At 33.0% G+C, this 15,682-nt stretch overlaps 2 protein-coding genes across 2 annotated transcripts; both read right to left on the bottom strand.

The window, feature by feature from the left end:
- Positions 1-1,581: 1,581 nt before the first annotated feature.
- LOC125819038 (zinc finger AN1 and C2H2 domain-containing stress-associated protein 13-like) lies at positions 1,582-5,106 on the bottom strand. The gene is made up of 2 exons (XM_049498551.1): positions 4,802-5,106; positions 1,582-2,531 (listed from the first exon to the last, which is right to left on the bottom strand). The coding sequence occupies exons 1-2, from the start codon at positions 4,898-4,900 to the stop codon at positions 1,797-1,799; spliced, it is 834 nt and encodes a 277-aa protein (XP_049354508.1). The 5' UTR covers positions 4,901-5,106; the 3' UTR covers positions 1,582-1,796.
- Positions 5,107-6,507: 1,401 nt separating this feature from the next.
- LOC125818705 (uncharacterized) lies at positions 6,508-13,839 on the bottom strand. The gene is made up of 9 exons (XM_049498216.1): positions 13,595-13,839; positions 12,493-12,697; positions 12,071-12,161; positions 11,280-11,425; positions 9,029-9,272; positions 8,231-8,335; positions 7,837-8,019; positions 7,271-7,472; positions 6,508-7,010 (listed from the first exon to the last, which is right to left on the bottom strand). The coding sequence occupies exons 1-9, from the start codon at positions 13,827-13,829 to the stop codon at positions 6,526-6,528; spliced, it is 1,896 nt and encodes a 631-aa protein (XP_049354173.1). The 5' UTR covers positions 13,830-13,839; the 3' UTR covers positions 6,508-6,525.
- Positions 13,840-15,682: the final 1,843 nt, after the last annotated feature.

Genomic DNA, 15,682 nt, shown 5'->3' on the forward strand with positions numbered 1-15,682 from the left:
ATGAAGGTTGCATTCGTTGTGAGACTTAACTCAATACTTACGACCCGAGTTGACGACAATCATGTTTTATTCTCAATATTTTAATATGGAATTTTTTTTTATTAAGGATAGAAAGGTACTTACCATTTTTGTTGGTAAAACAAGATGTTTTTCTTGAGTTTACAAAAGTATGCGGTATTTATATTGATGGGAGATAGCAAAAATTTATTACTAAATTTGCAACTTATACACCTCAATTATGCAAGTTCTCTATTACTCTTGAACTACATTGTTTGCATTTAATACAAATTGATCCAAGTTGCAAATTTAGCCACCAAATGTGACCATGAATAACTGTCACATAACTACATTTACTATTACAATGTTGACAGTTTTTTCTTCTTATTTTCTTGACTAATGCCTCTTAACAAAGTCATGATATTTTCTTGACCAATAATTAAAGTATCTTATATTTTTTTTTAAAAAAAAACAATTATGTTTACAACCATTCATTTATTTCACTTTGATCTAATTACTAAATCTTGTTTAAGCTTTAAAAAAAGGTAATTAAAAAAATAAAATTAAAAAGAACTACTCATCATGCCCATGTGTTAGTTTATTGGCTCTTTCGCTTTACAACTCTTTTATGACTTAATTAAGCAGGTGTCATAATTATAAAAGAACTCAAGTGAATCATTTGGTAAAATAAGAATATATATTTTTTTACTTTTTGCCTTTTGAAGTTGCTAGGTTTTAATTTGATATTTTAAAGTTGTCTCCATGTGATCTATAGATCACAGGTTTAAATCGTGAAAACAGTCACTAACATTTGCATCAAAGTAGGTTGTATACATCACAGTCTTTGAGATGCGATCCTTCTCAAAATCATGTGTGAACACATGATGTTTTGTACACCACATTTTTATTCTCAAGGTTTTGGTGATTGGAAAAAAAAATCATAGAAATCTTGGAATATTCTAGATTTCAAATATGTGCACATAATTCTTAGAGGGAAAATTTTCGAAACAACAATATTTTAGCATTTAATCATAACTTGTATTATTAACGTATGATAGAACTAACACTCATAAGCATATTACTTTATATACTTTTTTTTACTTAAGTATTTATAAAAGCTATGAATTCACGTGAACTCAATAACTTTTGTCCAGATCTTGTGTATGTATTAAAAACTCTACTAAATATCTATAAATGTTTGATTGTGGACCAATTATTAATGTGTATATTAACTTGAGATTGTTATAAGACTATAAGCTTAAAATCTTAAATTAAGTACTAACAATAATTATGGTAGTAGTTAGGAGCAGATAGATGATAATTGCTCATCATTAATCTAAATTAATAACTTGCCTTGTAAGAAAGAGCTGGATTAGCACAAACACTATTATATATAGGGAATGTTGTCTACAAATGGTAAATCATTAGTGTAACGTACACAAACTTTACCCTTAACTTGAGAAGGTAGAAAAGTTATTTCCGATAGACCATCTGCTCTGTATATATGTTAATTTGGATGTGTAGTGAAAGAGAAGATAATGAAAGACAACAGAGAAACCAAGGGAACATCCATCCACTTTCGAGAAAAAAAATCAAGTCATATTGATCTTCAATCAACCTCAAGTCATATGTAAATCTTGTAAGAATGAGTAAGACTTTTTCTCAAAAAGAATTAACAAGAAAAAAATTATGTACTTTTGCTTCTTTACATATAAAAAATTTCGAAACAGCCTCCCTACCCTCGCAAAGGTAGGAGTAAGATTTGTATACATCCTACAGGCATGTTGTTGTTTGCTTCTTTACATAGAACTTCCTTTATGTTCCCTTTCAACGTGTTCCACAAGGGCAACAGGATCTCGAAAACCTTTACTACACCTCGGGCAGACATCGATTGTCATGTTCATAACACCATTCTTCTCGTGTACTTTCTGCACGTGGTCGATGAGAGCTCTAACTGTAGAAAATCTTAGATGACATTGTGGGCATGGCTCTACTTGACTGCTGTTGTTAGTAACACTGTGGTTGGTGGCGCGGCTGCTTTGCCCTGTCTGCTGTGGTTGATTAAATTCACTGTTGAACTTCTCCTTTACCGATGATACTACCTTTAAAAGGCTCGTGGTCCACCTTGAGGTCGATGTGGGCTGAGCTTTCTTCGAATCTTCTTTACTTCCATTCAGAAAGTTCATGAACTGGAAAGTAGATTCTGGTTTCTTAGGTCCAGGGCAGCTGTGATCAGGTCCAAACCGGTGCTTCAAGCAATGATCGACAGTACAATCCCGACATTTAATTGTGTTGGAGAAAGTCAAGAGCTCTTTGCAGCGAGGCACAGGACATTTTTTTTTCTTTGTGGCTTTCTCATAGTTCGATGGATCACACTCGGTGTTCACATGCGATTCCCAAGTTATATTTGGGTCTTCAACAGGATTTAGGCGTACCCCTTTTGCACAGAGCGGGCAAATGACCACTGTAACATTATTCTTGTTAGCCGTTGGACACTGATGTCTAATATAGCTTCGATGATCTAAACAATACACCTGCAAAGAAGTATTGTATGTTAACACAATCAGTGTCGGAAATTATTCCCAATTATGTTACGAATAAACAAAGTTGAGTCCATCATACAGAATATCATCGACTTGCAGTTCGTTCCTAACAGATTTAAACATATACTCAACCGAAAACCACTATCATAGAGACAGCAAAAGAGATATCTGGGATTAGAACCAGTACATACATCTCAAAACTCAATCCTTTTTTCAGATTCATGTCTTAAAAAGATAGCAATTCTTATTTCAACCATTAACAATCTATAAAAGAAACTAAGATATTATACCAGATCACTGAGACCCATAACTCGTAAGAGCAAGGAAGCAAGGACATCTCCACTTAAAGTAGTCAATATTCTTTTTGATAAAAACAAGAAAAAATGTCATTTAAAGCTTATTACTTCAGAGAGAAAGTTTCTAAAACATAAGCAGAAGTGCAACCAGTATATACTAGTCGGAATGTTGAAAATGAAAGAAAATTGTGATTCTGGCAATGCTTCATCGGTCTAGCCTATATAGAACCAATACGGGCTATTCAAGTTTAGAATAACTCCTGATATCTCCATTCTGAAAGCCACATTACAAGTTCGGAAACATTAAGCTTTAAAATTCAGAATAAAGACGGAACAACAGAGGTAAAAGTTTAATCAACCATGTGAGGCACATCAACTACTGGTACTCCGAGATGCACATTACACGAGATAATCATGAAAATACTAAGACCAATAGTTCAATATTCGAGACTTCATCCTCTCTTGTTGTATCATACGAACAATTGATTGCAAGCTTCTATATACAATAAATGATTTTATCTTTTTCCTTTCCTTTTTCTGTAAATTTTTTTTATATGGTAAAATCCCAACCCCCAAACTCTCCTACCGAGGAGCCGAAAAAATGGTCCTTTCCCACTTTGCTACTTGAATCTCAACCTTATTGTTGGAGGTAGAGGGAGGTCTACTGGACAATACACCTCCCTAATCACTGGATTGTTTATCTTCATCAACTGTTTCCATCTCTACCTAATGCATTGCTACATAATTCCTCATCGACACAGCGGACAGCTGCTGCACTTCGACTTATATGTAACTTAGATAGTATGGAAGGAGGAAATGCATAAAATGCTCAAAATAAAACAAAATGTGTCATATCTTCGCTCCTAGGCTTCAACTCAACTTTGTCATGTTCTTGATTACTCAATCCTTCACGCTTTCTTTAATCCAATTTCTCACACACAGAAAATCTTCAGAAAACATCAGGATTATAATTTTTTTCCTCCCACACCCTGACCCCCACTCCCACCATTACCAGACAACTATCCCAAAAAAAGGTTCTTTTTCCTATGCACCAAAAAGATTTAAACTTTGATACAAACCTAGGTAAAAAACCAATCCTGCTTCATACACATACACTTGAAAATGGTCCTTTTCCACTTTGCTAGTTGAATCTCAACCTAATGATTTGAGGAGATGGTTTGAAGTGGAAAGTGTTAACTACTAGACTATACCTCCCTTTCACTACTGTTCAAATTTCAATATCTGATAAAAAAGGGCAGCTTGGGGCACTAAGCTCCAACTACGGGGAAGGGAAGGACTACAACGATCTGTTGTACGCAGTCTTACCCTGCATTTCTGCAAGAGGCTGAAATTTCAGTATCTGATCACCTCATGAAATAGCATAACATGCTCAACATTAAACAAAATGTGTCATAGTTTGGTTCCTAAGCTTCAGCTCAACTTTGTCATGTTCTTGATTACTCAATCCTTCACATTTTCTTGAACCTAATATCTCCAACAAAGCAAAATTCTCAGAATACCCCACCACAACCACAACTACACCATCTTTTTCCAATGGACCAAAAAGATTAAACCTTTGATATAAACCCAGATCAAAAAACTCAAAAACAAAAAGTAACTTTTATCCCTATCACCCCCACATCAACCAAACAACTACACCAACAAAATGTTCTTTTTCCTGTGGACCACAAAAGATTGAAACTTTAATAAAACCCCAGATCAAAAAACTAAAAAAAACAAGAAAGATTTCAACACAACTGAAAAAAAGACAGTGAATCCATGTATAAAAGGAAAAAAAAGTTAATTTTTCTCCCGTGGACCAAAAAGATTGAAACTTTATCACACCCCAGATCAAAAAACTCAAAACCAAGAAAGATTTCAACACAAAATTAACAAAAAGACAGTAAATCAATGCACAAAAGAAAAAAAATTGCACAAATGGTAGAGAGGGAAAGAAAGGGGTACCTTGTAACAGCAATCACAGGTAAAAGGCAAGAAATCAATCTGCCTACAATCCTCAACAGAACAATGCTTCCCAAGATTTGAGAATTCTGGTGTACCCATTGAATTGATAACTTTGTAAAACAACAACAAGAAAAAAGGGGAAAAAATTGAAATTGATAATTTGGGAATTTAGGTAATGGGGTTTCTTTGAAATTCTTGAGGAGACAATAGGATAGACAACGCTGGAATTGGAGAAAGATTCAAACGTTGTCTCTCCTAACTTGCCTGGCGAATGATGACTTTTCTACTATTTGTATCTTGTTCTTTTTTTTCTTCCTATATTTTTGCGTATTGAAAATAACTAAATACGTCCATATTTATAATAGTAAGAAACCGAATTAAATTAGGATTAGAAAACAAATTTGTATATGAAATAAATAAATCCTAATTAGATATTAATTAATTAAATAACAAATTCTAAACAATTTAGGAATCCTACTCCAACTTTAAATTATTATTCTAATAATTTTGATTATTTTTTCGTAAATTATAATTGAAGAATGGTGAATATTAGATACAGTTTCAAACACTAGAATGTCCTTATGACGTAATAATTTATGTGGTTTGTAACTGCATTGAAGTTAGATAATTTAGATTTCCATTTAGGAAAAAACGCTTCTTATAGAGGATTTTTTTTATATCTAAAACTTGAACTTGAAACCTCTTGAGTAATGAAGGAGCAATAACACTACATTCTTTGATGATATATAATACTCCATATAACTATGATAGTATCAAATAATTACGAAACGTATTTCGATTTTTTTGAATTTTGTAGTAAATACACTATGCACATGCATGTTGATATAATACACTATACACATACTATTTTTTTGCGGAACATTTAATAGTTACCACCATTCATATAATAATAGGAATTATTTTTGATACTTTACATTTGTCAGCAAAGTTTTTAAATTCGTATCAAATACCTTAGAATAAAATAAGATACAAGAGAGAAGTATTAAACAACTATAATATTTAGTATATGTGGTTTACATGTTACAATAGCTATCAGTTATCAGGAGGATGGTTTGTCTGTTCTTTTGCTTCCTATTTGGTGTTCGGTACTTATTTTATGATTCGACTAATTCAAATTCGTGTTAAAAATTTTTACTTTAGGAATTAAACATTTTCTATTAAAGGTGATTCTATTCTCAGAATTAGAACTCGAAATCTTTGATTAAGTATATAGGGATACTTGTTCCACTAGAAACATAGGTTTTTCCCACCCTATTCCTACCGAACTAGCTCACTCGAGAAATACATAATGGGAAACAAACCTTTACTCCACTTGTCAAAGTGTCTAAAATTGCCTCTGTTACATATAGTTGTTGTATGTTTGAACCTCTTGTTTGGTTTGTGTGAAAAAAAAAAAAAAAAACAGTTCTTTCATTCATTAGTAAGCCTTGGTTCTGTAATATTGACCTATATACGTAGTATAATTTTCCAACGAAGGGTGTTCAACTGACCACTTCTCTGCCATTATAGCCCCGCGGCTATTTGATTGTAAAAATGACAAAAATACATAGCAAAACAAGAAGAGATCCATTTCCATTACTCCACTTATCAAAGTTTCTAACAATCTTTGCACTAAACTCAAATCATAAATTGGTAACATATAGTTGTATGTTTGGACCTCTTGTTGTTTGTTTGTGTGAAAAAAGAAAAAAAAAACAGTTGTTTTAGGCCTTGACAGGTTCAGTGGTAAGTCCAAATCCAAAAGGGAACAAAGGGTCATAATGTGAATCACCAACATTCATAGGGAGTTGATCAACAGTCTTGAACCAAGTCCTTGCTAGTTTTCCAGTAAAACCATAATCACCAAACAGGACATCAGCTACACCTTGTCCTTCTGTTCCTGGTAACCAAGCTGCTACAACTGCATCCATTTGAGCTAGGTATGGTTGGATCACAACCGGACGCCCTGTGAGAAGCACAACGACACATTTCACCGAGGCACAAACCGTGGTCATGATGTCTGGACCAGGCGCGGGGATTGTTAAGTTTAGGCTGTCACCCGAACCTTCCGCGTATGGGGTCTCTCCCACCACGACTATGGCATAGGAGAAGTTGTTGGACTTGACGAATTCGCTGTCCGGATTTTCCTTATACACAACCTTTGTTTCTGGATCAACTGTGTTCTCTATGGCTGAGAGGATTGTAGTACCTGTCCAAAAAAAGTTGCTAATTGATTAGTGTACAATATTGTTGTACTCTTTCTTAGGTAGGTTTACCAATAGGTCATAGCCTGACTCGTTCAACTCAAATTCGGACATATAAGTTCAGGGTTATGTTGCTTAGACTTCATAGAAAATGTTGTTGTGCATGTGTTGGATCCTTAAAAGATGCACGACTTTTGGAGTATCAAACATGCACATATCGACATTTTTGAAGAGTCTGAGCAACGTTGAGGGATTAGAAATGTACCAATTGTTGTGTTTCCGCTAAGTCCTTGCCATGTAATGGTCCATCCACCACATTGGTATCCCATATTGTTAGCATGGGCTCCTGCAACTAATATATTTGTTGCTTTTTTTGGAAGTGGCAAAACTGGTTCATCTGCATTTGCTCCATTTTTCAACAAAACAAGTGACCTTCTCACTGCTTCTCTTGCCAATTCTCTATGCTCCTACAAGATTGTAACACAACAAAGATGAATTCAAGATTTTACCTTTTCCGAGTTTATAACTTGTTATCTCATCTAGGAAAAACGATCAAGAAATTGAGCATCTTTGTCCTTCATTTGACCTTTTGGTTTAGTTTTACACCTATCGTTAGAAGAAAGTCTCGGTTTTTCCCTTGACCCCTAAAGGAGCTCCAACGTAAGGACATGTGGAGTCTGTCATCTTATGTTGGAGCTCCGTTAATTGCAATGAGAAGTACGAGACAATTGGTAACGACAAGAGTATGAACGGGCAAAACATGTAAAGGGAGGAAAACTCGAACAATTTTAAACATTTTCCCTATCATTTATCGCTACACATTGAACTTACAGGGCATCCAAGATATTTCGTCAAACTATAATCAGCAAGAGGGTTCTCAAAGAGTCCCATTTGGAACTTCACCCTGAGAATTCTCTTGACTGCATCATCGATTCGAGTCATTTGAACAAAGTTGTTGTTCACTAAATATGTTAAACCATCAATGAATTCTGTATAGTTGTAAGGCAACATAACCTGCAATATATAAGAAGGAAAAGAGCAAGCCTTAGTTCTTTACAGGTCATGTAAATCAAGTCGAAACTCGTTCTTCATGTTGTAAAATCGTGTGATAGTACGAGACAGATTCAAAATTTAAACAGCTATTACAGATATCGTTGATTCGCCCACAACGTGCACAAATTATAAAATGGATATACATTTTGATATAAATTGATTAGTTACTAACCATGTCAATGCCAGAATTGACACCTTCAAGAATGGAATATGTATAGTTTGTATGCCAAGGATAAGTAAGCTTATCAATTCCTGCCCAATCTGAAATAACAAACCCCTGAAACAAATTCCACAAACATTCACAAAGTTAGTTCGAAATCCCCATCTTGTTGCATCCTACGTTGCTCGGATCCTCCAAAAATGTCATCACAATCATCTCGAACTTCCAAAACAATTGCATTTTTTGAAGGACCCGAGCAAACTTCATAATGTTAAATTTGAAATCCCATCTAGTTGCATCCTATGCTGCTCGAGTCATTCAAAACTGTCATCGCACTAATGTCAGATCCTCCAAACTTTTTGAAGAATTAGACACGAGTGCGACAATACTTTTGGAGGTTCCGAGTTATATAGGTTGCGTCTATTGAACACTATAATGTTGCTCGGATCCTCTAAAATGTTTGAAGAATTAGACACAGGTGCAACAATACTTTTAGAGGTTCCATGAGCAATATAGGTTGCATTTTTAAACACTAAAATGTTGCTCGTATCCTCCAACAACGTTTCCACACCGTGTCAGATCCTTCAAAAATATTGTCGCACTTCCAAAACAGTGCGACAACATTTTTGGAGGGTCTAAGCAACATATGTTGCATCTATAAACACTACAAAATGTTGTTGTATCCGTATCAAATACTCCAAAATACATGTATTTTTGAGAATCCGACATGGATACAACAATATTTTTGAAGGGTCCGAGCAACATACAGGTAGTTAAATTCACGAAGAGAGGAAAAAATTAGGAATTTACTCTGAATCTAAGTGTGCCTTTAAGAAAACCAGTAACCATTTCTTTATTTTCATGCATTCTGAGACCATTCCAACTTGAATAGGAAACCATAACAGTAGAAACACCTTTGATGATTGAACTATAGTAACCTGCCATATGTATACTAAGCAAACCATGTCTATCAATAATTGTATTGTTTTCATTGATTCCTTTTACTGTCCCACCATCTCCTACATAATGCTTAGCACAAGCAGCCACCTTTTGCCTGTAACAAATAACAGTGACGGAGTCAGAAATTTCGTTAAAACACATTCGAGGTTAGTAACAACGCAACAACAACATAGTGTTCAAGGTTTACCAACAACAACACACGCGTTTGAGGTTTAGCAACAACAACAACATACGCGTTCGAGGTTTAGTACAAGTGTATAAAATGTATTTTTTGACTTATATATGCAGAGTATAATTTTTTGATAAAAGGTATTCAACTGACTGTCTTTCGCTCTATGTAGCTATCTATGTACATCATTGTATAGGGATAATACATAGATGCTACATTAGGCCTCAAACTTGTTTTGAAGTTTAATTATACACTTAAATTTGAAAGGTGATAAAAGACGAGTCTAGAATTTAGACTTGATGAATTCAATCTTCAAGGTTGGTACTTTTTACGACTTTTGAACACGTTGTACTTCATCCTAGGAAGTGTCTGACACTTGGCACTCACAATGCAACACGTGTCGTAACATAACCAGACACGTAAAAACACCATACACACATCACACCCACATTCTACAACAACAATAAGATACGATCTATAATTTTATAAGTAGTGTCTGGAGAGGTCAGATGTATGCCGACGACACCCGCATTCTATATATTTAATTAATTGTTACCTTCCAACATTATATACATATAAATTTTAAATTGAAGAATAATGTATTAGGTAGAAATCTTGTGTTTTTATATTACACATCACCTTCTTTTTTTTTTTGATTTCTAATAAGTGGAAAAGTGGTCCATGTGACTAAGTCTATGTCATGCTACAAAAGCCCATAAAACAAAAAAATGTCTGTGTGTCACAATTCAAATGGACCAAAAATTTGAAATTTTTGCACCTAGTTTGTTTCACAATTATTGTCTTTTTCTTATTGGCTCTATGTATCATAATCACATGCATCACAAAAACCATATCCTATGCTATATATACCAAATAGTTCCAAATCACATGCCTTACTTTTAGAAATCAGTTACCCCACTTTTTTTTCAAAAAAAAAAAAAAAGCACTAAAAAAGTAGGAATAGTTATCAATAACTTTTGTCATTAAATAATAAAAAATTATTTTATTGATGCTAATTTTATTTAAAGATGGATTAATATAAATTATCAAAAGATTATATTAGTTATAAATTGTTTAGCAAAATATAAATATTGAATTTCGTATTTAATTTTATTTACTTATTTATTATGGTGAAGTTAAAAAAATCCGTCAATGATAATAAAGGAGGAGAGTTAGATAGGTGGAAATCAGGCCAAAACTAAAGAATCTCTTGGCAAGAAAATTACATTATATATCAGGTTGAACATTTTTAATAAAAAATTAGTATGACTTTATATTTATAACAATCAACATAAAACTAATTAATCTATAATGAATTCTTGTTGGATATTAGAAAAAAAATACAAGAATAAAAATTTACACATATACTTTAATTTATTTGAGACTGAAGTGGAGTAATTATAAAAAGTAATCTCCACCTTCTTCCAAATATATATATATATATATATTATATGACAAGAAATCCAATAAAGTAAAAAGAAAAATGCTGACTTAATTAATCATTATTGTATGCATGTGGGTTGAAGAAATCATTGAATTCAAGGTTATGGACTTTTATGAAAATCCATGTTAATTATGCCAAAAATATCTTTTGTGATCAAATCCACATCATGATTAATTATGAACTAAATAATTTAAATAGTGCACACACTACATGAACCAAAAGTGAAATAGTAGCTAATAATATGTTCTTAATAACAAATAATGTCAACATTAATTAAACATAGATAGATCAAGAAACTTGTAGAATAGGTATTGGTGGTCTAACTTATATGTGAACTAAAACTACAAAATGAAGTCATTTTTTATCCTCTTGCTCCGCCCCGGACGGCTACAAGTTAATTAAGCGAGTGAATTTTACTTTTTATCGATCAACTAAAAATATTATCAGTACATATAAATTAAATTTCGAAGGAAATAAAAAGAACTTACTTGTTGGCAACAAAAGGGACTCCTAATCTACCATTAGAAGGAACATCTCCTTGTAATCCAGGTACCATTTCACTCATTGACCTAACAATATTTGGATCTTCACTATAACTCTCATAACATCTGCCCCATCTTGGATCTCTGCAAACCTAGATCAACAAATTTTAAATTATTAATACTGTATAAAAAAAAAAATTAATTATATAAATTGACGTGTATGAGATTCTTTTAAAGTTATGTACTTTTGAAGAATCTGTGCATCATAATTTAACCTATGATGATCGGTTACTAATTATTTTCACCAAGTTACCAACCTAGCTATCAATGCATAAAATATAAATCCATAATAGAAATCTCAATTCAAGGGAATTAAGTCAATTTATCAAAAATTATGGAAGAAAATTAATTTTGTTTGTTTTACATCCAACATTCGGTACTTATTTCAGAATCTGACTAATCCAAAATCGCAAAGGAAGTCTCATTTTATGGGGTAATGCACTCCCTATTAAAGATGATTTTATTCATATGACTCGAACCAAAAACATGTGGCTAAAGATGAAGCGGGTATTAATCAACTCACTACAACATTAGGTGGTAAAAAACTGTTTTTTTTATAAAAAAAAATTGTTGAAGAAAATCTATATTGTTTGGACTTCCCAAAGATGTTATCACATTTGTGTCAAATTCTTTAAAATGTATTACTTTTGAAGGTTTTAACATGCAACTGGTGATATTTTAAAAATATCCGAGCAACGTACGTAGAAGAAAAATACTAGTAGTTGATGGAACATTACCGCAAGACAAGGTGCAAAAACATATGGAATTCCAGTTGCTCTAGCTTCTAATGCAGTTGCAGATCCAATCCTCTTGACCAATTGAGGATCCCTATTAATTAACCAAAAATAATTGATAAAAAATTAGCTAATCATCAATTTATGATAAAAAGAAAAAAGAAAAAAAACAAGTTTGATGCATAAAATATTTCATATTGATTTAAAGCTAAGTTAGAATTTCAAGTTTATCGGTTTCAGACGATAGAAAAGACAGCTTATTGGATTCTGAATAAACTAATCAAGGGTCTAGACTAAAGCTATTAGTTTCAGCCGAACACATAGGGTCATACCTAGCTAGGGGGTGTAATTAATGTAGACAACTTATTCTGATGTAACACGTGATCCATTAATTATAATTTTATCGTTGTTCCAAGACAATTTACCTTATTACTCCAAGAGCAACATTGTGAGGAAAAATTGTAGCTTTATAGACATTGTTGTTGCCATGAACAGCATCAATTCCATAAATCATAGGTATTCCAAGTCTAGTTGATAATGAACCTTTTTGAAAACCATTTATCATATCAATCCAATCTTCTGCTGATGCTTCTTTCTTAGGCACACTTCCTCCACCACTCAACACACTCCCTGCTCATAAAAAAAAGACGGATTCAGGATTTAGAATCAGTAGATTTTATAATAAGTCATATTTATTAAAGGGGTTCAACTGAATTCATTTTGTCAAAAAATTATACCGTGTATAAAGATAAATTCACATAGCAAATTATTGAAAAATGGTCATTTACATGTATAACGAATTTAGGATTTAGAATTAGTAGATTCGGTAAAAAAATGATCATATTTATCAAAGGAGTTTAACTGTATTGTTTTGTTGAAAAATTACACTATATATACAGGTGAATTCACATAGCAAAGTATTATAAAATGGTGACGGTTTCAGGATTTAGAAACAACCCATGGCATCTAGTGGTGAGACCATATTTATCAAAAAGGGGTTCAACTGAATCCACTTTACTAGGAAATCGATAACATCACATAACAAATTATTTTTAAAAATTGACTCTTTTGTATGTTTACAGGCTATAGCAAGGGCAGAACTACAATATTAGGGACGTGTTGAAACTAATTCATCCCGTAACTTCTACTTAGATCTTGTATTTATATTAGAAAATTCATTAAACATATAAAACAACTTGATTATGACACTAGTAACTAAAACGAGCTATGAATTCGATAATAAGTTCAGAACTCATAAACTTCAAATTCTAACACCACCTCTATAACATTAAATTCAGAATTTAAAATCAATAGATCCAACCAAACCCATTCACAAAGCCACATTTACCAAAATGGAGTCCAACTAAATCCCTTTCATCAGAAAATCATAATGCATACATAAACAAACTCAAACAACAAAATATCTTAAAACAAACAGTGACGGATTCAGAATTTAGAACCAGCGGGTTCAACTGAACCCACTGGTCACGTCTACTCTAAATCCGTCACTGTCTGTTTTTTTTTTACCTAGGTAGTACTTGTTCATAACCTTTGGAGTTGCAGCAGTACGATCAATTTGTATCATTTGCCCAATTTTTTCCTCCAAAGTCATTCTTTTCATTAAATCTTTGATTCTTCTGTTTAAGGGCTTGTTTGGATCTTTGTATGTAATGTATTCTTCTGCATTTACAGCTAAAATAATCCAACAAAATAAAACTAGAAAATTTCTCATCAAGAATCCCATTTTGGATCTCCTCTGCATTTTTCCTTCAAGAAAACATAGCCAAAATTAGAAAAATAAATAAAAAAATTTAAAATAAAGTTAAAATTTTGAGTTTATGAGTTCTGAATTTTAAAACAGACAGTCTAGTAGGTTCAAAATAACAACAAACAAAAAAGATATTCCGTGTAATTCCACAAGTAGAATCTGAAAAGCATAGAATATATGCAAATTTATCTCGGAATTTATAAATACAAGTATAGGATAAGAATCAAAACTACTGAATTCTGTTAAACCAGTAAACAGACTTGTAGCTCCGCCCCTTAAATGCAGCCTCCAGAATTTACTTTTTTTTGGTTGATTATCTGAAGATAATTAATATTTTTTTTAAAATTCAGAGCAAATTTTATTTGAAAATTTAGAGAAAACCAAAACAGAGCTAAACTTTAGTAAATTTCTCTTTTTTTTTTCTATTTTCAGCAGAAGAAATGCTAACAATAAAAATATAGAAGAAAATATAATGAATTTTGGAACTTACAGATAAAAAATGCAGACTCTTGAGGATTTTTTTTTTTCTCTTGATTTTCTGAAGATAGATTATTATTTTTTGGGTGGGAGAAAAGTGATTTTTAGTACTGTTTAATATAGTAGTATGTAAGGTTTAAATAGAGAGAGAAGCTATGAATAGTACACTTTTTAAAAGGAGTTATGGATTATTTTTTTTTCTTTTAGCCATTTGGCATTCTAAGTCGTTTGGTTGGAAACAAGTTATTTCAGGATAAATTATTATCCTGGGGCTAACTATCTTGGGATAACTTATCCCACCAGATATATGAGATAACTTATCCCATCACTATAATATAATTGGTGGGATAAGTTATCTCAAATATGACAACCAAACAACATAATTTTTTTTTAATTGTTAAATTAGGTCTTAGGCCTAACTCACACCCCAAAAGTTAGCTCAAAGGGAGGAGGATTGCCCAAGCCTTATAAAGAGTTCACCCATCTCATTAACCACCGATGTGGGGCATTTGTCATTCTTTAACACCCCACCTCACGCCCAGTGCTTAGCATCTGGTGCGTGGGCAATTTTTTATTTTAGGGACCCCAACATTAGGTGAGACGGGCCCTGCTCTGATACCATGTTAAATTAGGTTTTAGGTCTAACTCACACCCCAAAAGCTAGCTCAAAGGGATGAGGATTGCCCAAGCCTTATAAGGAGTCCACCCATCTCATAAACCACCGATGTGGGACTTTTGTCATTCTTTAACACCCCACCTCATGCCCAGTGCTTAGCATCTGGTGCGTGGGCAATTTTGATTTTGGGGGCCCTAACATCGGGTGAGACGGGTCCTGCTCTGATACCATGTTAAATTAGGTCTTAGGCCTAACTCACACCCCAAAAGCTAGCTCAAAGGGAGGATGATTGCCCAAGCCTTATAAAGAGGCCACCCATCTCATTAACCACCGATATGAGACTTTTGTCATTCTTTAACATTTATCCCATCACTATTTCCTTATTCCATCACTATTATTTTTAATTCCTCACACTAAGCGAGCCCTAAGAGTATGTGTCCCACGAGCGAATAATCTTAGTTGGATCGATGTCATGTGACATGGCTTAGTTAAATTTTGTTTTTATCTTTTAAAATGGTAGAATTATTGGTTCAACGTGTCCTTTCCCTTCTAGTTCAAAAGGTTTTTTTAAAAAAATGAAAATCATCTGAGGTTGGATATTTACATTAAAATCCAATTGATTTAAATTTGCACCACATAGCGTTCATTTAGAAAAGTTCCCTACTAAGAGTTTTTTAAAAAAAATTTAAAATTCAAAATTAAAACTCTGATTAAGAAAGGAGTGACTTCAACTACTATACCCTTTTTTTGGTAG

This window comes from Solanum verrucosum, unplaced genomic scaffold (assembly GCF_900185275.1).
Source record: "Solanum verrucosum unplaced genomic scaffold, falcon-dt-bn FXZP01000252.1, whole genome shotgun sequence".
NCBI classification, from domain to species: Eukaryota; Viridiplantae; Streptophyta; class Magnoliopsida; order Solanales; family Solanaceae; genus Solanum; species Solanum verrucosum.